The sequence below is a fragment of the Ranitomeya variabilis genome, chromosome 1 (assembly GCF_051348905.1).
Source record: "Ranitomeya variabilis isolate aRanVar5 chromosome 1, aRanVar5.hap1, whole genome shotgun sequence".
In the NCBI taxonomy this organism is placed as follows: domain Eukaryota; kingdom Metazoa; phylum Chordata; class Amphibia; order Anura; family Dendrobatidae; genus Ranitomeya; species Ranitomeya variabilis.
Genome location: NC_135232.1, coordinates 721,990,058 through 722,012,618, shown reverse-complemented (window position 1 = coordinate 722,012,618; position 22,561 = coordinate 721,990,058). Strand labels below are relative to the sequence as shown.

The 22,561-nt window shown below is 45.6% G+C and overlaps 1 protein-coding gene across 7 annotated transcripts in view; it reads left to right on the top strand.

Moving 5' to 3' along the window:
• EML5 (EMAP like 5) overlaps nucleotides 1-22,561 on the top strand; it is a 175,615-nt gene that overhangs the window by 88,059 nt on the left and 64,995 nt on the right. For all 7 annotated transcript variants that reach the window (XM_077267584.1, XM_077267583.1, XM_077267582.1 and 4 more), the window contains 3 exons: nucleotides 4,324-4,509; nucleotides 4,997-5,132; nucleotides 8,004-8,205. In XM_077267584.1, the coding sequence (XP_077123699.1) occupies nucleotides 4,324-4,509; nucleotides 4,997-5,132; nucleotides 8,004-8,205 (524 nt within the window). The remainder of the gene's footprint in view (nucleotides 1-4,323; nucleotides 4,510-4,996; nucleotides 5,133-8,003; nucleotides 8,206-22,561) is intronic.

The following is a 22,561-nucleotide window of genomic DNA, read 5'->3' as shown; positions in this document are numbered from 1 at the left end:
TATAGATGCTCCATAGAAAGCTGTGCCATATATAATGCTCTGCACCGTTCATTTTGGCCCCATAGATGCTCCACATAAAGCTGTGCCATATAGAATTCTCTGCACTGTTCATTATGGTCCCATAGATGCTCCATAGAAAGCTGTGCCATATATAATGCTCTGCACCGTTCAGTATGGCCCCATAGATGCTCCACAGAAAGCTGTGCCATATATAATGCTCTGCACCGTTTATTATGGTCCCATAGATGCTCCACATAAAGCTGTGCCATATATAATGCTCTGCACCGTTCATTATGGTCCCATAGATGCTCCACATAAAGCTGTGCCACATATAATGCTCTGCACCGTTCAGTATGGCCCCATAGATGCTCCACAGAAAGCTGTGCCATATATAATGCTCTGCAACGTTCAGTATGGCCCCATAGATGCTCCATATAAAGCTGTGCCATATAGAATGCTCTGCACCGTTGATTATTGCCCCATAAATGATCCATATATAGCTGTGCCATATATAATGCTCTGCACCGTTCAGTATGGCCCCATAGATGCTCCACAGAAAGCTGTGCCACATATAATGCTCTGCACCGTTCATTATGGCCCCATAGATACTCCATATAAATCTGTGCAATATATAATGCTGCTGCTGCAATAAAAAAAAAAAAATGACATACTCACCTCTCTTGCTGCCCGCAGCTCCTCAGCGTCCCATCTCGGCGTCTCTCCGCACTGACTGTTCAGGCAGAGGGCGGCGCGCAGATTAGTGCGTCATCGCGCCCTCTGACCTGAACAGTCAGAGCAAGAGGACGCGAAAGACAGAGCGGGGCCCGGCGTGTGGAACGCGGGCAGGTAACTATGACATACTTACCTGCTCCCGGCGTCCCTGGCTCCTTATCCCGGACAGCTGGTCTCCGGGTGCCGCAGCCTCTTCCTCTGTCAGCGGTCACCGTTACCGCTGATTAGAGGAATGAATATGCGGCTCCACCCCTATGGGAGTGGAGTCCATATTCATAACTTTAATGAGCGGTCCCACGTGACCGTTGAACAGGGGAAGAGCTGCGGCACCGAAGACCGTGGGACGGGCAGGGGGAGCGCCAGGAGCGCCGGGACTAGGTGAGTATATGACAGTCCTCTCTCCCCCTCACCCGCCAACCCCACCGCCGATTATGACTCGAGTATAAGCCGAGAGGTGCAAAAATTTGGGCTGAAAATCTCGACTTATACTCGAGTATATACGGTAATGTATGTACACAGTGACTTCACAAGCAGAATAGTGAGTGCAGCTCTGGAGTATAATACAGGACAAGTATTGTGTGTGCACAGTGAGTGCACAAGCTGACATGAGACCACACACCTTATATTATAGTACCAGCTGATCTATTACTGCTGACAACCATGTCTGCACGCCATATATGAGAGGTTGTCAGCCCCGCCTCATGGTGATGACATCAGTGATATAATTACAGTGTGATCAGATGATAATACATGATGAGTGTATGACTGGACTGTTGGGGGCTGCACCTCTCTGTACACCCCCACATATACAGTGCCTTGCAAAAGTATTCGGCCCAGTAGACCTTTTCCCACATATCATGCTTCAAACATAAAGATACCAAATGTAAATTTTTGGTGAAGAATCAACAAGTGGAACACAATTGTGAAGTTGAACGAAATTTGTTGGTTATTTAAAATTTTTGTGGAAATTCAAAAACTGAAAAGTGGGGCGTGCAATATTATTCGGCCCCTTTCAGTGCAGCAAACTCACTCCAGAAGTTCATTGTGGATCTCTGAATGGTCCAATGTTGTCCTAAATGCCTAATGATGATAAATATAATCCACCTCTGTGTAACCAAGTCTCCGTATAAATGCACCTGCTCTGTGATAGTCTCAGGGTTCTGTTTGAAGCACAGAGAGCATCATTAAGACCAAGGAACACATCAACCAGGTCCATGATACTGTAGAAGTTTAAAGCCGGATTTGGATACAAAATGATTTCCAAAACTTTTTTTTTTTTAATCATGTATTTTTTTATTAAAGCATATGAAATGCCAATAACACAGTCCGATACAATTTCCAGACAAATACCATACACCCTTACCCCCTAACCAACCCCCCTCTCCCTCCCCCCAATCTCTTGCCCATTATCCAATACAACCATCTAACAACATCACCTCTTGGGAAAAGATAACATGCTTTACAAAAACACGCCTGTACATGTAGGAGTCCCCCCAGAATCAACTAAACAACACCCATTCTACTTTGCAGTAACTCAGCAGACGCCACACCTGGGTAATCCATCCATCCACCCCACACATTTTCAAATTTTGTATTCTGACCTCTCTTACTGTATATGTTTCTTTCCATAAGGACAATAAAATTTATCTTGTTGATAAATTCCTTTTTCCCTGGCGGTTTTTCATCCAACCAATGCATTGCGATAAGCTTTCTCGCAGCACACAACAATCTTGCGATAGTCAGCCTTCCACATTCATCCGTAGCAATATCATCCATACAGCCCAAAAGGCAAGTCAGCGGGTTACGCACCACATCTACTCCTGTCACCTCCTGGATCAAGTTAAACACCTTCACCCAAAAGGGTTGGAGGCGAACACACGACCACATCATATGTAGCAGATCAGCGCTTTCCTCACCACACCTGGGACACTTTGAGTCATCTCTCAGTCCTGCCTTCCTCATCCATGCCGGGGATTTCCAAAACGTTAAACATCCCAAGGAGCATTGTGCAAGCGATCATATTGAAATGGAAGGAGTATCATACCACTGCAAATCTACCAAGACCTGGCCGTCCCTCTAAACTTTCATCTCAAACAAGGAGAAGACTGATCCGAGATGCAGCCAAGAGGCCCATGATCACTCTGGATGAACTGCAGAGATCTACAGCTGAGGTGGGACAGTCTGTCCTTAGGACAACAATCAGTCGTACACTGCACAAATCTGGCTTTTATGGAAGAGTGGCAAGAAGAAAGCCATTTCTCAAAGATATCCATAAAACGTGTCGTTTAAAGTTTGCAACAAGCCACCTGGGAGACACACCAAACATGTGGAAGAAGGTGCTCTGGTCAGACGAAACCAAAATCAAACTTTTTGGCAACAATGCCAAACAATATGTTTGGAGTAAAGGCAACACAGCTCATCACCCTGAACACACCATCCCCACTGTCAAACATGGTGGTGGCAGCATCATGGTTTGGGCCTGCTCTTCTTCAGCAGGGACAGGGAAGATGGTTAAAATAGATGGGAAGATGGATGGAGCCAAATACAGGACCATTCTTGAAGAAAACCTGTTGGAGTCTGCAAAGACCTGAGACTGGGACAGAGATTTGTCTTCCAACAAGACAATGATCCCAAACATAAAGCAAAATCTACAATGGAATGGTTCACAAATAAACGTATCCAGGTGTTAGAATGGCCAAGTCAAACTCCAGACCTCAATCCAATCGAGAATCTGTGGAAAGAGCTGAAAACTGCTGTTCACAAATGATCACCATCAAACCTCACTGAGCTCGAGCTGTTTGCCAAGGAAGAATGGGCAAGAATTTCAGTCTCTCGACATACAAAACTGATAGAGACATACCCCAAGTGACTTGCAGCTGTAATCGCAGCAAAAGGTGGCTCAACAAAGTATTACGTTAAAGGGGCCGAATAATATTGCACGCCCCACTTTTCAGTTTTTCAATTTCCACAAAAATTTAAAATAACCAATACATTTTGTTCACCTTCACAATTGTGTTCCACTTGTTGTTGATTCTTCACCAAAAGTTTACATTTGGTATCTTTATGTTTGAAGCATGATATGTGGGAAAAGGTTGACAAGTTCCAGGGGCCGAATACTTTCACAAGGCACTGTACTTATTGATCCGACATGTTCATTTTCTGGGCTGCGCTCATCCTTATTTCCCATGATGTATCCATTGTGGCGAGATTAAACCATCCGATGTTCCCTTCACCCAGCAGAGCGGAATCGATCCGTCATCCTCCGTAATTGGAAGTTTTGCTTTCCATAGTGCCGGCTCAGCTCGTGCGCGGCTTTGTGGGCTCTGATCCATTTAGCTCTTATTTGTGGAGGAAATCTCTCCTAAAGTAATTACCTCGGGGCCAGACGCTTTGTTATCAGGTTTAGATGAATTATATGGAAGGACTACTTCTGCTGCCACATGAAAGATGGTGAAGTGCGGGGGCCCCTAGTCAGGGGGTGATTGGGGGACGCGTATATGCTGTTGTGTCTCTGTTGGGGTTACGTTACCTGCTGTCCCTCATGAATGTGGCTATTTGGTTCTGAAGGATTATGCCCTTTTTCTCCTTCAGTTTTGGTCTCTGTGCGGGAATTCGCTGACCCCGAAGCGCGGCGTCTTTGGGAAGACGGGTGACCTGCAGACCATCCTGTGCCTGGCAGGTGCGAGGGACGAGGTGACCTACTCCGGAGCGCTGAATGGAGACATCTATGTGTGGAAGGGGATGAACCTCGCTAGGACCATCCAGGGAGCGCACACGGTGAGCAGCGCTGCCATCGGTGCACACGGGGTGTGCTGAAACTTGTAGTCCTCCACGAGAGCCACCCCTCCATTATCTACAGTAGATCGCCATCTGAGGAATCATTAAAGGGCCGTCTCCAGGTTCCTGTAGACAATAATATATTTGCCAGCTTGAAAAATTATGCAATTTGCAAATATATTTTCAAGGTCTCTGCTTTCTGACAGTGAATAGAAACACAAACAATAGGACCCTATATAGCTAGCACAAGTCTCTCGCCTGCCCTGTAATGTTCTTGCTTAGTTTTGCTCACTGGGGATTGCCTGCGTTGATGCATTGTAACAAACCCTCAGCTGTGTGAGCAGCAGGGGTGGGATGGGGAAGGTTAGTTTCTGCACAGAGTGACCATAATAATCTCTATATCTGAGCAGAAATCCCACAAGGAAAACCAGTAACTTCCATCCAGATGAGATCCCCCCCACTAATCCGTTAACCCTTTCTCTTCCAGGCAGGGATCTTCAGCATGAATGCCTGCGAGGAGGGATTTGCCACTGGTGGACGGGACGGCTGCGTGCGTCTGTGGGATTTAAACTTTAAACCTATTACTGTTATTGATCTCAGGGAAACAGACCAAGGATATAAAGGTACAGCGGAGCCTCTGAAAGAGACGGGGGGGGTGTGAACGAAAATGTCAAGAACATCCAAAATAGTTGAATATGCAAAAGTACAGCCAACTAAATAGATGCACATGGATGGACACAGCCGGATTGGTCATATGGTCCAGTGTGAGGGGGCGCACATAATACACCCTATTACTTGTTCTGTAGGGGCGATGCTCTCGTCATGGTCAGTTCACCTCAATGGGATCTGAGATGTCTCCGCAGTGCCCATAAATGAAGGAGAATTTCCCGTCTGTGGCTGAGAATGAAATCATATCTCTCCACTGACCCAATTTTTTATGACGCTACAGATGGCAGTCGCCCAGGGTCTGCGATTACAAAGAGCGCCCCCTGGTGGAAAATGCGCTCCCTGCAGCTTCAGGAAATGGATTAAGTTCCTTCATGAGCTATTCATTATTTCATAATGGCGCCATATTTTAATATATTTTTGTTAGAGATGTCTGAATCAAATCACAGGATACTTTAGCGGTCAGGAATCTGCGAGCCTCCTCCGCATGCTGGAGACCTCGGCTCCTCTTGTGATTTGACGATGGTGATGCATTGTGGATGTCCACACATAGGAGGAGGTCCGCTGGGCTCCCATCAGGCAGCTATTGACCACCGATGTGGCCCCTGGACATGGGTCTTTGCATATTGATTCGCTTATCTCCAGGTTTGGCGATGGTGTGCTTTTAATAACTCAAAGCTGGGTGTTGGCCATATGCCGCCATTCTTCTATCCCATACTCCCTAAGGCCGGTTTCACACGTCAGTGATTCCGGTACGTGAGGTGACAGTTTCCTCACGTACCGGAGACACTGACACACGTAGACCCATAAAAATCAATGCATCTGTGCAGATGTCATTGATTTTTTGTGGACCGTGTCTCCGTGTGCCAAACACGGAGACATGTCAGTGTTCGTGGGAGCGCACGTTTTACACGGACCCAATAGAGTCAATGGGTCCGCGTAAAACACGGACCTCACATGGACATTCTCCGTCTGGGGTCCGTGTGCGTGCAGGAGACAGCGCTACAGTAAGCGCTGTCCCCCCCACATGGTGCTGAAGCCGGTATTCATATCTTCCCTGTAGCAGCGTTTGCTGTTGAGAAAATATGAAGAATAGTGTTAAAAATAAAGATCCATGTGTCCGCCGCCCCCCACCCCCTGTGCGCCCCCCCGCTGGTCAGAAAATACTCACCCGCTCCCTCGCTCCTTCCTGGTCTGGCCGCGCCTCCTACTGTATGCGGTCACGTGGGGCCGATCATTTACAATCATGAATAGTCGGCTCCGCCCCTATGGGAGGTGGAGCCACATATTCATGACTGTAAATGATCGGCCCCACGTGACCGCATGCAGGAGAAGCCGCGGCCAGACCAGGAAGCAGCGAGGGAGGCGGGTAAGTATTTTCTGACCAGCGGGGGGGCGCACAGGGGGTGGGGGGGCGGCGGACACATGGATCTTTATTTTAAACACTATTCTTCATATTTTCTCTACAGCAAACGCTACTGCAGAGAGGATATGAATCGCAGCTTCAGCACCATGCAGAGTGGGTACCACACGCTCCGTGTGGTACCCACTCGCCATACGGGCGGCACACGTGTGCCGCACGTATGGCCTCCGTGAGTTCCCAGGCACACGGACACGGATAACTCCGGTACCGATTTATTCCGGTACCGGAATTATCTGGACGTGTGGGACAGCCCTAATCATGTGTACAGTGGAGCTTTCCCAGACTCCTGCCTCGTTCTGTAAAGATAGTAAGTATGGTTGACATTCCAGATTCTGGGACAGCTGGGAGGAAATCATGATGTCCTCCATAATTATTTGCACCACACAAAATGTTTGCAGCAGAAAATAAATGCTGTAGGGTTTTTTTTTTTATTGATTTTTTTGACCACCAGGTGGCACTATTATGAGAGGTTCTTAAAGTGTTAGGGTACTTTCACACTAGCGTTTTTTGCAATACGTCGCAATGCGTCGTTTTGGCGAAAAAACGCATCCTGCAAAGTTGTCTGCAGGATGCGTTTTTTCCCCATTGACTAACATTAGCGACGCATTGACACACGACGCAACCGTCATGCGACGGTTGCGTCGTGTTGTGGCGGACCGTCGGCAGCAAAAAACCTTGCTTGTAACGTTTTTTGCTGTGTCGAGAACGTCTTTTCCGACCGCGCATGTGCGGCTGGAACTCCGCCCCCTCCTCCCCGCACCTCACAATGGGGCAGCGGATGCGCTGAAAATCAGCATCCGCTGCACCCGTTGTGCAGCACAAACAACGCTAGCGTCGGTACGTCGGCCCGACGCTCTGCGACGGGCCGAGTACGACGCTAGTGTGAAAGTAGCCTTATCCGGAACTGTAATATTAATGGCCTATCCTTGGGATAGGTCATCAATGACTGATCGGTGGGTGTGCGACTCCCGGCACCCCTGCCGATTAGCTGTTCCCGGTGTTAGTGGAGGCCGCAACTGCTCAGTTACAGATCTACATGCACAGTGCCATTAGCTGCATAGTGGTCACGGCCAGGTACTGCACATTCGCCGTCTATTTAAATCAATGGAGCTGTGTTGTGCAGATCCATAACTACGCAGTTGAGGCCTCTGAAAACAATGGGAGTTGCTGATCGGCGGGGTCGCCGAGTGTTGCACTCCCATTGATCAGACATCGGATAGAATAGGGTGAGAACGGTGCCGTGCACAAGAGGCAATTGCCTGCCTGTTAGTGCCTAGGTACATTTTTTTTTTTTGTAAAGTCCCAGCTATCCCCTTTAATTTTACAGCTGTTATACTTTGTGCCTAATATTACAAGTAACCCGTATTAGCACATTTTGTACTAATGCCGCCCCTTGTGCTTCCAGGTTTATCCGTGCGCAGCGTGTGCTGGAGGGGAGACCATATACTGGTGGGGACTCAGGACAGCGAGATCTTTGAGGTTGTGGTGCACGAGCGGAATAAACCTTTCCTGATAATGCAGGGACACTGTGAGGGCGAGCTCTGGGCCCTGGCCGTCCACCCAACCAAACCGCTGGCGATTACCGGGAGCGACGACCGATCGGTCAGGTCTGCAGCGTCTGATTGTCGTGTGTGTGACTGTGCGGATATTTACTACTAATAACACTCTATTTAATAGTATCAATGTATCTATTAGTAGTAACATTGGCTATAATAATAGTAATACTGTATCTAATAATAGAAATAATAATAGTGACAATGTATCTGTTAGTAATGATAATAATGGATATAATAATAATAGTAACAATGTATCTGTTAATATATATAAATAGAGTACAATAAATATTTACATGTGGGTGAGGTTTGGGCGATTTCCTGTTCGAATGGTAGATAATCCTATATACCAGTAGTCATTAATGTGTTTCCTCCTAAGTTTTGTATCTGAGGGTCTCGAAAAACCTGAGTAGTCACCAATATTACTATCATAGCTCTTACAGGGGTTGTCACTCAACTTCTCCATAGTCCTGAATGGCAGAGATGGTTATATAGGAGTTATACAGGGATGGATTTCTACTTTAGTTTTGTATCTGGGAAAGCTTGAAAATCACCAGTGTTCCTACCTCAGCTCGCATAGTAGTTGTCACCCAGCTTTTCATTAGTCCTGAATGGCAGATATGCCTATATAATAATACAGGGATTGGTTTCTACCCTGATTTTGGATGTGTGAATCGGAGTTGCTATAAAACTACAATGTTGTGATTCCATGGGGATGGTCACTCAGTGTGCCCCTCTATCAGTGATATGAGGGGGTTTATCAATGTGCGACTAGTCAGGTGTTATATTTACAGATCTGGACAGCAGGGGAACCACCATTACGGCTATTATTGCCGCTGCAAATGTCATCACCCAGCTTTCCCACATACAACTGCCTGAATGTAATTATTAGGCCTCTGTTGTCCTCCATTTTTGGGGGGGCTGCACCTCTATGCTGACCATGAGGACTGGTGCTCCCCCCTGATCCATCCTTTCTTTGTAATGAATTCTGGCGCTGTCTCCAGATCATTAGTGAATTGGCTCCGATCCACCAGGAGATGATCCCGCGTAAAAGCCTCCTCCATCATCCTGTCACAATGTCTCATCAGAATACATCGTATTAACATAAGCAATGGACGCAGTGATCGTCCCCCCAATAGCCACACTCCCTTCATTCTTCCAGTATGACATGGAATACAAGTCACCGCTTTGTTTAGAGGCACAGAAACCCCATATTTGTGAGTTTATATTAGTGATCGTCTTGTGATTACTGTGGGCCCCCAATTCTCAAAGCCGGGGCCAACCTCTGGGGTGTACGACCACAAAGACTTTACCCACTGCCCCTGAAGGAGGGTTACAGATGACCTGACACCCCAGGCGTGCGACCACCGCAACTACACCTATTAATTATATATATACACAATAATGTGCTCAATACTTGTTTTTTAACGTCCCTCCCTTATGGGTGACACAGTACCATTAACAATTATATATCTCACATAAGGTGTGATCAAGGAATACACTGATCTCAACCATGGTACTATAAAACCAATTTTTTATTAGAATTAACATTAATAATTAATTAATAATCATAAAACCATATAAATTGCTACAACAAGAAAGGGTACTGGAACCACAAAAAAGGGACAACTCTGCCATAGGTTAGCCCAAAAAGTTATAATGGACTGACTAAGTTAAATATTGCATATCAAATGTCATATATAGCTTAATACATCAATGCAAATAAGTAATAGTCAGGGGTATATATGCCTACCAAACCATATTTATATGGCAATAACTGGGTAGCTTAACGCTAATACTCTAAATATAATGATAGGCAATCCCCCCCGCACAAAAGCATATATATGCATATCAAAAAGGTATACCTTATTGTCAGCCACATAGGGATAAACCTCGGCGTCCCTCTGCCCCGACGCGCGTTTCACACAGCTTCTTCAGGAGGCGTGACCTGACACCCCAGGCATGCCACCACCGCAACTACACCTATTAATTATATAGATGTATTATATATTGTATAGCTCTGTTATTATAACACCTGGTGGTAATATGTGGGCACTGTATGGTGTTAGTGGACACTGTATGGAAGTATAATGTGGGCACTGTTGGGTGTTAGTGAACACTGTATGGAGGTGTAATGTGGACACTGTATGGAAGTATAATGTGGGCACTGTTGGGTGTTAGTGGACACTGTATGGAGGTGTAATGTGGACACTGTATGGAAGTATAATGTGGGCACTGTTGGGTGTTAGTGGACACTGTATGGAGGTGTAATGTGGGTGCTGTATGGTGTTAGTGGACACTGTATGGAGGTGTAATATGGGCACTGTATGGAGGTGTAATGTGGACACTATGGAGGTGTAATGTGGACACTGTATGGAAGTATAATGTGGGCACTGTTGGGTGTTAGTGGGCACTGTATGGAGGTGTAATGTGGGTGCTGTATGGGGTTAGTGGACACTGTATGGAGGTGTAATATGGGCACTGTATGGAGGTGTAATGTGGACACTGTATGGAAGTATAATGTGGGCACTGTTGGGTGTTAGTGGACACTGTATGGAGGTGTAATGTGGACACTGTATGGAGGTGTAATGTGGACACTGTATGGAAGTATAATGTGGGCACTGTTGGGTGTTAGTGGACACTGTATGGAGGTGTAATGTGGGTGCTGTATGGTGTTAGTGGACACTGTATGGAGGTGTAATATGGGCACTGTATAGAGGTATAATGTGGACACTATGGAGGTGTAATGTGGACACTGTATGGAAGTATAATGTGGGCACTGTTGGGTGTTAGTGGACACTGTATGGAGGTGTAATGTGGACACTGTATGGTATTAGTGGGCACTGTATGGAGGTTTAATGTGGGTACTGTATGGTGTTAGTGGGCACTGTATGGAGGTGTAATGTGGGTACTGTATGGAGGTGTAATGTGGGCACTGTATGGAGGTGTAATGTGGGCACTGTTGGGTGTTAGTGAACACTGTATGGAGGTGTAATGTGGACACTGTATGGAGGTGTAATGTGGACACTGTATGGACGTGTTATGTGGACAATGTATGGTGATAGTGGGCACTGTATGGAGGTTTAATGTGGGTACTGTATGGTGTTAGTGGGCACTATATGGAGGTGTAATGTTGGTACTGTATGGAGGTGTAATGTGGGTACTGTATGGAGGTGTAATGTGGGCACTGTATGGAGGTGTAATGTGGGCACTGTATGGAGGTGTAATGTGGACACTGTATGGAGGTGTAATGTGAGCACTGTATGGAGGTGTAATGTGGGCACTGTATGGAGGTGTAATGTGGGCACTGTATGGAGGTGTAATGCTGGTACTGTATGGAGGTGTAATGTGGGCACTGTGTGGAGGTGTTATTTTGGCACTGTATGGTGTTAGTGGGCACTGTATGGAGGTGTTATGTGGGGCACTGTATGGAGGTGTTATGTGGACACTGTATGCAGTGGGGGTAAAATATGGTAAGCATGTGATACATTGCCGATTTTGCTACTTTTCCCACCTACCAAGGTTGGAGAGATCTCTCACCTGTGAGAGGTGTAATGTGGACACTGTATGGAAGTATAATGTTGGCACTGTTGGGTGTTAGTGGACACTGTATGGAGGTGTAATGTGGGTGCTGTATGGTGTTAGTGGACACTGTATGGAAGTGTAATGTGGAAACTATGGAGGTGTAATGTGGACACTGTATGGAAGTATAATGTGGGCACTGTTGGGTGTTAGTGGACACTGTATGGAGGTGTAATATGAACACTGTATGGAGGTGTAATGTGGACACTGTATGGAGGTGTTATGTGGACACTGTATGGTGTTAGTGGGCACTGTATGGAGGTGTAATGTGGGTACTGTATGGTGTTAGTGGGCACTGTATGGAGGTGTAATGTGGGTACTGTATGGAGGTGTAACGTGGGTACTGTATGGAGGTGTAATGTGGACACTGTATGGAGGTGTAATGTGATCACTGTATGGAGGTGTAATGTGGGCACTGTATCGAGGTGTAATGTGGGCACTGTATGGAGGTGTAATGTGGGCACTGTATGGAGGTGTAATGTGGGTACTGTATGGAGGTGTAATGTGGGTACTGTATGGTGTTAGTGGGCACTATATGGAGGTGTAATGTTGGTACTGTATGGAGGTGTAATGTGGGTACTGTATGGAGGTGTAATGTGGGCACTGTATGGAGGTGTAATGTGGGCACTGTATGGAGGTGTAATGTGGGCACTGTATGGAGGTGTAATGTGGGTACTGTATGGAGGTGTAATGTGGGCACTGTGTGGAGGTGTTTTTTGGGCACTGTATGGTGTTAGTGGGCACTGTATGGAGGTGTTATGTGGGGCACTGTATGGAGGTGTTATGTGGACACTGTATGCAGTGGGGGTAAAATATGGTAAGCATGTGATACATTGCCGATTTTGCTACTTTTCCCACCTACCAAGGTTGGAGAGATCTCTCACCTGTGAGAGGTGTAATGTGGACACTGTATGGAAGTATAATGTTGGCACTGTTGGGTGTTAGTGGACACTGTATGGAGGTGTAATGTGGGTGCTGTATGGTGTTAGTGGACACTGTATGGAAGTGTAATGTGGAAACTATGGAGGTGTAATGTGGACACTGTATGGAAGTATAATGTGGGCACTGTTGGGTGTTAGTGGACACTGTATGGAGGTGTAATGTGGGTACTGTATGGAGGTGTAATGTGGGCACCGTATGGAGTAATGTGGGTACTGTATGGAGGTATAATGTGGGCACTGTGTGGAGGTGTTATTTTGGCACTGTATGGAGGTGTAATGTGGGCACTGTATGGAGGTGTAATGTGGACACTATGGAGGTGTAATGTGAGCACTGTATGGAGGTGTAATGTGGGCACTGTATGGAGGTGTAATGTGAGCACTGTATGGAGGTGTAATGTGGGTACTGTATGGAAGTGTAATGTGGGTACTGTATGGAGGTGTAATGTGGGCACCGTATGGAGTTATGTGGGTACTGTATGGAGGTATAATGTGGGCACTGTGTGGAGGTGTTATTTTGGCACTGTATGGTGTTAGTGGGCACTGTATGGAGGTGTAATGTGGGCACTGTATGGAGGTGTTATGTGGACACTGTATGCAGTGGGGAAAATATGGTAAGCATGTGATACATTGCCGATTTTGCTACTTTTCCCACCTACCAAGGTTGGAGAGATCTCTCACCTGTGAGACAGAATCTAAAAATAAAATCCAGAAAATCACATGGTATGATTTTTACATAATTAATTTTCATTGTGTTGCATGAAATAAGCATTTGATACAATAGAAAAACAGAACTTAATACTTGGTACAGAAACCTTTGTTTGCAGTTACAGAGGCCAGACGTTTCCTGTAGTTCTTGACCTAGTTTGCACACACTGCTGCAGGGATTTTAGCCCACTCCTCCATACAGATCTTCTCCAGATCTTTCAGGTTTTGGGGTTGTCGCTGGGCAACATTGAGTTTCAGCTCCCTCCAAACATTTTTTTATTGGGTTCAGGACTGGAGACTGGCTAGGCCACTCCAGGACCCTGAACTGCTTCTTATGCCGGGGTCACACTAGCAATGAATATGGACGAGTGCTATGTGATAAAACATCGCATAGCACTCAGACCAGTATTCGTCTATGGAGCAGCTCCCATGTTGTTTTTTATCTTGGCCGTTTACATCGTGCAAGTGAAATTGCAGCATGCTGCGATTGTCACGGACACTTGGCTGACTCTCGGCTCTCGGCTCACTCGCACCCATATAAGCCTATGGGTGAGAGTGAGACAGCGCACACCACTCGGATATCATCCGAGTGCTGTGCGTTATAAGCGGACCCCAGCAATGGAGGAGATGGAGAAATTCATTTCTCCTCCTCCTCCTCCGCAGCTGTGCTCCGATCCGCTCTGTGCAAGAGACTCGGAGCACAGACGCGTGACACTTGGCTCCTGCTCACAGCAGAGCAGGAGCCGAAGGTCATTAGCATATCGCATCCGATGCCATACGCTAGTCTGACCCCGGCCTTACAGAGCCACTCCTTAGATGCATTTGTCATGCTGGAGGACCCAGCCATGACCTATCTTCAATTCTCTTACTGAGGGAAGAAGGTTGTTGGCCAAAATCTCACTACACATGACCCCATCTATCCTCCCTTCAATATGGAGCAATCGTCTTGTCCCCTTTGCAGAAAAGCACCCCCAAAGTATGATGTTTTCCCCACCATGCTTCACGGTTGGGGTGGTGTTCTTGGGGTTGTACTCATCCTTCATCTTCCTCCAAATACGGCGAGGTTGAGTGGATACCAAAAAGTTCTGTTTTGGTCTCAACTGGCCACATGACCTTCTCCCATGCCTCCTCTGGATCATCCAGATGGTTATTGACGGACATCAAACAGGCCAGGACATGTGCTGGTGTGAGCAGGGGGACCTTGCCTGGCCTGCAGGATTTGAATCCATGATGGCATAGTGTGTTACTAATGGTAATGTTTGAGACTGTGGTCCCAGCTGTCTTCAGATCATTGAACAGGTCCTCCCGTGTAGTCCTTGGCTGATTACTGACCTTTCCCTGAATCATCCTTACCCCACGAGGCGGGATCTTTCATGGAGCCCCAGACCGAGGAAGATTGACAGTCATCTTCTGTTTCTGCCATTTTCTTATAATTGTACCAACAGTTGCTGCCTTCTCACCAAGCTGCTTGCCTATTGTCCTGTAGCCCATCCCAACCTTGTGCAGGTCTACAATTTTGTCACTGGTGTCCTTAGACAGCTGTTTGGTCTTGGCCATGGTGGAGAGGTTGGAGTGTGATTCAGTGTGTGGACAGGTCTCTATTATACAGGTAATGAGTTCAGACAGGTGCAATTAATTCAGGTGCAGAGTAGGAAGCTTGTTACAGAAGAACTAAGAGGTCTGTGAGAGCCAGAAGTCTTGCTGGTTGGTCGGCTATCAAATACTTATTTATTGCAATAAAATGCAAATTAATTATGTAACAATCATGCAATGTTATTTTCTGGATTTTATTTTTAGATTCTGTCTCTCACAGGTGAAGTGTACCTATGATAACAATTACAGACCTCTCCATTCTCTGTAGGTGGGAAAACTTGGAAAATCAGCAGTGTAACAAATACTTATTTTGACCACTGTACAGTGGCTTGTAAAAGTTTGGACACCTCTGGTCAAAATGACAGCTACTGTGAACAGTTAAAGGGGTTGTCCAATACTAGTACAACCCTTTCTTGAATTAAATGTTTGGCCCCGATAAAATTAAAAAAACTATACTCGCCTCGCGTACTGGCGCCGTTCCAGCAGTGTCAGCACTCGCAGTCCTGAAGCTCTGATGCGGTGGAATGACACGTGGTGCTCAATCAGCGCTGGCGTCACTGTCCCCGCCTTCGTATGGATTTAACATGAAGTGGACGTCAGAGATTATCTGCAGCCCTGGCTTCCTCCTCATGTTCAATCCGTATGAAGGCGGGGACAGTGATGCCAGCACTGATTGGGCACCACGTGTCATTCCACCGCATCAGAGCTCTGGGACTGCGAGTGCTGGAACGGTGCCAGTACGGGAGATGAGTATCCTTTTTTTTTTTTTTTATTGGGACCAAACATTCAGTTGAAGAAGGGGTTGCTAGTAGTGGACAACCTCTTTTAAGCAAGTTGAAAATGAAAAGGCTTACAGTTAAAGGTGTTAAAGATGACACACACCCCCCCCCCCCCCAAAAAAAAAAAAAAAAAAACATTTTTATTTTTTTTTTCATCTTTACATTTAAAAAATTACAAAAATGAAAATGGGCTGATTCCAAAGATTGGGCACCCTGCATGGTTAGTACCTAGTAGCATCCCCTTTTTAGCAGGTATCACATCTTACAAACACTTTTTGTAGCCAGACAATTCTTGTGTGAGGGATTTTCATCCATTCTTCCTTGGAGAATTCCCCCAGTTCTGTGAGATTCCTGGGTCATCTTGCTTCCCCTGCTATTTGAGGTCTAGCCACATATTTCCAATGATGTTCAGATCAGGGGACTGTGAGGGCCATTGTAAAACCTTTAGGTTGTGCCTTTTATGGCTGCTTATTGTGTTTTTTTACGTCTGTTTAGGATAATTATCTATTTGTAGAAGCCATCCTCTTTTCACCTTCAGATTTTTTTTTTACAGATGGTGTTATGTTTGTACCAAGAATTTGTTAAGATTTCATTTAATCCATCCCTCCCTGTACCAGTGAAATGATCCCCATGCTATTGGCTGCAGCACAACACCAAAGCATGATTGATCCACCCCGATGCTTAATAGCGGTAGTTGGCGAGATGTTCTTTTCCTGAAGTTCTGTGCCCTTTTTTCTCCACATATACCTTTGATCATTGTGGCCACAGAGTTCTATTCTACCCTCATTGGTCCACAGGACTTGTTTCCAAAATGCATCAAGCTTGTTTAGATGTCCTTTTGCATACGTCTGACCCTGAATTTTATGGTGAGGACGCAGGAGAGGATTTCCTCTAACTCTTCCATGAAGGCTATTTGTGCAGGTGTTTCTGAACAGTAGAACAATGTGCCACAACTCTAGAGACTGCTAAGGCTATGTGCACACGTTGCGGATTTTGATGCGTTTCCGTGGCGTTTTTGGCCGCACGGATTCGCATCAAATACGCAGTGTAGTTAACAGCCAATGTTAGTCTATGTGAAATTGACATTTGTTCTGCACATGCTGTGGAAAAAAATGTTCGGAATCGCAGCTTTTTTTTCCCGCAGCATGTCAATTCTTTTGGCTGATCTGCAGCGTTTCTGCACCCATTGACTTCCATTGTGTCAGGCAAATCCTCAGCAAACCCGCAGATGTAAAAAAGATCTGCAGTTTTGCTGCGGATGAAACGCTGCAGATCGTGAGAAGGGAGTGCCTGGGCGGAGCTATGTGCATGTTTGTGTGTGTGTCGGGGTCTGCGTGAATCTGTGTCTGTGTGCGGGTCTGTGTGCGTGTGTCCCTGTGTGTGTGTGCGGGTCTGTGTAAGCAGTCATTGTTTTATGGGATTACTGCTCCCATCAGGCAATGAATGCTCACAGTGACAGCATTGCCGATGATGGGAAAGTAGTCTCATCAGACAATGGTTGTGTTCAGTAGTAAAAAAACATATAGAACATATAATATACAGTACATACACAGAACATACAACATATAACATAGAGTACATACTTACCAAGCACATAGTCCCCGAAGCCCTTGATTCTCCTGTAATAAAAATAACATAATAAACCAACCTATACTTACCTTTCCGCCGTAGTCCAGTTAATAACGAGTGTCCCACGATGATCTCCCGTGTAGAACAGTGACATCGGGCGATGTCAGCGCTCTACAGGGGCTCCGCGATGAACAGCGGAGGTAATCCTCTGCGATGTATATCCCTCCGCCGCTGCTGGGAGAGGGGTCACTTAAGTTCATTCTCTCACCAGCAACGCTGTGTGATAAAATTCCCAAGCAGTATTGCCGTAAAGCGAGACAATGAACTCAAGTAACCTCTTCAGTGATGCACTGCAGGAGCCATTGTCACAGGAGGCCCTGGAGAGCAGTGACATCACCTGATGTCACTGTGCTGTAGGGGAGATCGTCGTGGAACACTCGTTATTAATTGGACTGCGTTGGACATGGCGTATATGGTTGGTTTATTATTTTTTATTTTTTGCAGGTGATCGATGGCTTCGGGTAATTAGGTGTGATTGTAAGTATGGTGAAATTAAGAATATTAAAATACTTTTTTCTGGCTGTGTCTTTTTTTAACTCTTTCACTACTATAGGATTAGTAATGGATAGGTGTCTTATTGACGCCTCTCCATTACTAACCGGGCTTGATGTCACCCTACAATACAAAGGTGACATTAACCCCTCATTACCCCATATGCCACCTCTACAGGGCAGTGGGAAGGGAGAAGCTAAGCGCCTGAATTTCTGGAGCGGCTGGGTTCTGGTATTTGTAGCCGGGGGGGGGGGGGGGGAGCAATATCCATGGACCCTCTCTAGGCTATGAATATCAGCCCGCAGCTGTCTGCATAGCCTTTATGGCTATAAATTATAGGAGGACCCCACATCATTTTTTGGGGGGTCCCCCTATTTTAATAGCCAGTAAAGGCTACGCAGACAGCTGCGGGCTGATATTCGTAGCCTGGGAAGATCCATGGGTATTACCCCCTTCCCAGGCTATAAACATTGGCCCCCAGTCGCCGGCTTTCCTACTCTGGACTTGAAAATTGCGCGGAAGCCCACGCTATTTTTTTTAAACTTTTTTTTAAATTAAACATATTGCGTTTAAGGCCGGGGTCACACTTGCGAGAAACTCACACGAGTCTCGCACGTCAACACCCGGCACTGCTGCCGACACTCGGGACCAGAGTGTGCAGCTGCATGTATTTTTATGTAGCTGAATGCTCCGGTCCCACTGCTGCCAGCGGCAGTGCCAGGTATTGAGGTGCGAGACTCGTGCGAGTTTCTCGTAAAGTGTGACCCCGGCCTAACACAGATTTTTTTTTTCTATCTATAGATAGATCTATCTATCGATAGACAGATACATCTATCGATAGTAGTAAAAAACGCAAGGCAACACTCCAAAACGTAGTTTCAAAATAAGGTGGACTTTATTAGGTCCACATGGCGTGGCGACGTTTCGGCTATAAGCATTTTTCTATCGATTGATTGATCGATCGATAGATAGCTCTATAGATAGATAGATAGATAGATCTATCTATCTATAGATCTATCTATCTATAGATCTATCTGTCTATCTCATTCCTTCTATCTATCTATCTATCTATCTATCTATCTATCTATCTATCTAATGGAGTGTGGGTTGGACAAATGTTAAAGAGGAGGTTGGACCAGAAATGACTTCACAATTCTTTTTTTTTTTTTGTTCAATAATAGATCTTTATTTACAGTAGCTTTCAAAAACGCATACAAATCTGCGTGAAAAAAACACATCAAATCCGCATCTGCTTTTTCTGGCAAGGGAGGAAGATTCGGCACAGAAAATTCCACAGGCAAATCTGCAACGTGTGCATATACCCTAAATCTTTCTAAAGATCTTTTTGCAGTCAAACCAGTGTTCTGATTGGCCTCTCTAGCAATCCTAAGAGCAGCTCTCTGAAATGTTGCTTGGTCATCCAGACCTTATCTTGACCTCCAGTGTTTCGGTAACTGCCATTTCTTAATTACATTTCAAACTGAGGAAAGGGCAACTTGAAAATGCTTTGCTATTTTCTTATAGCCTTGTCCTGCTTTGTGGGCCTCCACCATTTTCATTCTCAGAGTGCTAGGCAGCTGCTTAGAAGAACCCATGGCTGCTGCTTTTTGGCACAAGGTCCAGATCCCAGAATTCCAAGCAGCAGAAGTTCACCGACCACCATATTGGGACACCCAAGTCTCAATATGGAAACTTGCGCGGTACCACCAGCGGAACACCGTCGCACCACACACATACACTGTATGCACCACACACACACACTGTATACGCCATACGCACCACACACTCTGTATACGCCGTACGCAGCCTCTTGCGCGGTAAAACCAGCGGAACATCGTTGCGAACACGCTGCCGCCGAGATCAGCTGAATGATTCACTGACTGCCGCCATCTTTGTACAGGAGGAGCTCATGCACAGTTTTAATGTGACCACCGCTATCTGTCTGCACAAAGATGGCGGCGGTCTGATTTACTGCGCCTGCGTGAATTCCGCGAAGGAACAATGAGTCATTCAGCTGATCCCGGTGGCAGATGCGCGACATTACAAGGTAAGTATATATATATATATATATATATATATATATATATATATATATATATATATATATATATAATTTTTTTTGCTTAAAATACAAAGTCATCTTTAGTGTCATCTTTAATTTTAGTCCTTTTAGGGATCATTTAATCAACAAGGGAGGTGTTCATAATAACAGTAGTTTTGACCAGGGGTGCCCAAACTTTTACATGCCACTGTAGAGGTGTAATGTGGTCACTGTATGATAGTAATATGTGGACACTGTATGGTGATATTATGTGGCTATTGTATGTTAGTAATGTGGACTCTACGGAGGTGTTATGTGGACACTGTATGGTGGAATTATGTGGACGTTATGGTGGTATGTGGACACTGTATGGTGGTTAGTGTTGAGCATTCCGATACTGCAAATATCGGGTATCGGCCGATATTCGCTGTATCAGAATTCTGATACAGAGTTCCGATATTTTTGCGATATCGGAAATTGGAATCGGAAGTTCCTATAGTGCAATTATGCACTATAATGGAGTGTGGGCGGTGCATGGGCGGAGACTGCGTGTGTGTGTGCGGGCGGTGTCTGTGTGTGACCGTGGGGCTCTGTGCGTGTGTGCCGGGGCTCTGTGCGTGTGTGCCGGGGCTCTGTGTGTGTGTGCCGTGCCTCTGTGCGGGCTGCCGTGCCTCTGTGCGTGCGTGCTGGGGCTCTCTGCGTGTGCAGGCATCGTCCGATGAGACTACAAGTCCCATCGGACGATGCCTGCTACACTGACAGTGATTGACATATTAGCCAATAATGGGACAGTAGTAGTCCCATCATCCGGCTAATGTGTTGAATGAAAAAAAAAAAAAAATACTCCATACATACTACATACATACTACATACTTACTACATACATACTATATACATACTACATACATACCACATACATACACACTACATACATACTACATACATACTACATACATACTATATACACTCACCGGCCACTTTATTAGGTACACCATGCTAGTAACGGGTTGGACCCCTTTTGCCTTCAGAACTGCCTCAATTCTTCGTGGCATAGATTCAACAAGGTGCTGGAAGCATTCCTCAGAGATTTTGGTCCATATTGACATGATGGCATCACACAGTTGCCGCAGATTTGTCGGCTGCACATCCCAAAGATGCTCCATACAAGGCAGGATGGATCCATGCTTTCATGTTGTTTACGCCAAATTCTGACCCTACCATCCGAATGTCGCGGCAGAAATCGAGACTCATCAGACCAAGCAACGTTTTTCCAATCTTCTACTGTCCAATTTCGATGAGCTTGTGCAAATTGTAGCCTCAGTTTCCTGTTCTTAGCTGAAAGGAGTGGTACCCGGTGTGGTCTTCTGCTGCTGTAGCCCATCTGCCTCAAAGTTCGACGCACTGTGCGTTCAGAGATGCTCTTAGGCCTACCTTGGTTGTAACGGGTGGCGATTTGAGTCACTGTTGCCTTTCTATCAGCTCGAACCAGTCTGCCCATTCTCCTCTGACCTCTGGCATCAACAAGGCATTTCCGCCCACAGAACTGCCGCTCACTGGATTTTTTTTCTTTTTCGGGCCATTCTCTGTAAACCCTAGAGATGGTTGTGCGTGAAAATCCCAGTAGATCAGCAGTTTCTGAAATACTCAGACCAGCCCTTCTGGCACCAACAACCATGCCACGTTCAAAGGCACTCAAATCACCTTTCTTCCCCATACTGATGCTCGGTTTGAACTGCAGGAGATTGTCTTGACCATGTCTACATGCCTAAATGCACTGAGTTGCCGCCATGTGATTGGCTGATTAGAAATTAAGTGTTAACAAGAAGTTGGACAGGTGTACCTAATAAAGTGGCCAGTGAGTGTACATACTACATACATACACACTACTTACATACATACTACATACATGCTACATACAACATACATACATACTACATACATACATACAACATACTACATACATACTACACACATACTACATACATACATACATACATACTATATACATACACACTACATACATACATACAACATACTACATACATACTACATACATACATACTACATACAGTACATTAATACATTACATACATATAGACATACAGTACATTAAACATAGATTACATACTCACCATTACTTGTCATTTTGATCCCCCGACGCCAGTGTCAACCTGTAAAAAATATAAAAAAAATAAACAACCAATATACTCCCTGTCCGCAGAAATCCACAAGTGTCCCACGGCGATCTCCCATGGAGAATGGCAGCAACAGCTGTTGCGACCGCTCTCTAGGGGCTCCGGGAACACAACGACGGGAGGAAGGTATTCCTCCGCCGCTGTAAAAAAATAGTCCCTAGTCTCACTTATGGCATTGCTGGGTGAGACATTTTCTCACGCAGCAATTGCCATAAAGTGACACTTTGAACTATAGTAACCTCAGTGATGCATTGCAGGATCCATTGTCTCCTGTCAGTGTGTCACTGAGGGTCCTATTGAGCAGTGACATCACCCGATGTCACTGTTCTATAGAGGAGATCGTCGTGGGACACTCGTTATTAATTGGACTACGGCGGACAGGTAGTATACGGTTTATTATTATTTTTTTTTGCAGGCGCTGAAGTATGGTAAGTATGGTTAAATGAAGAATAT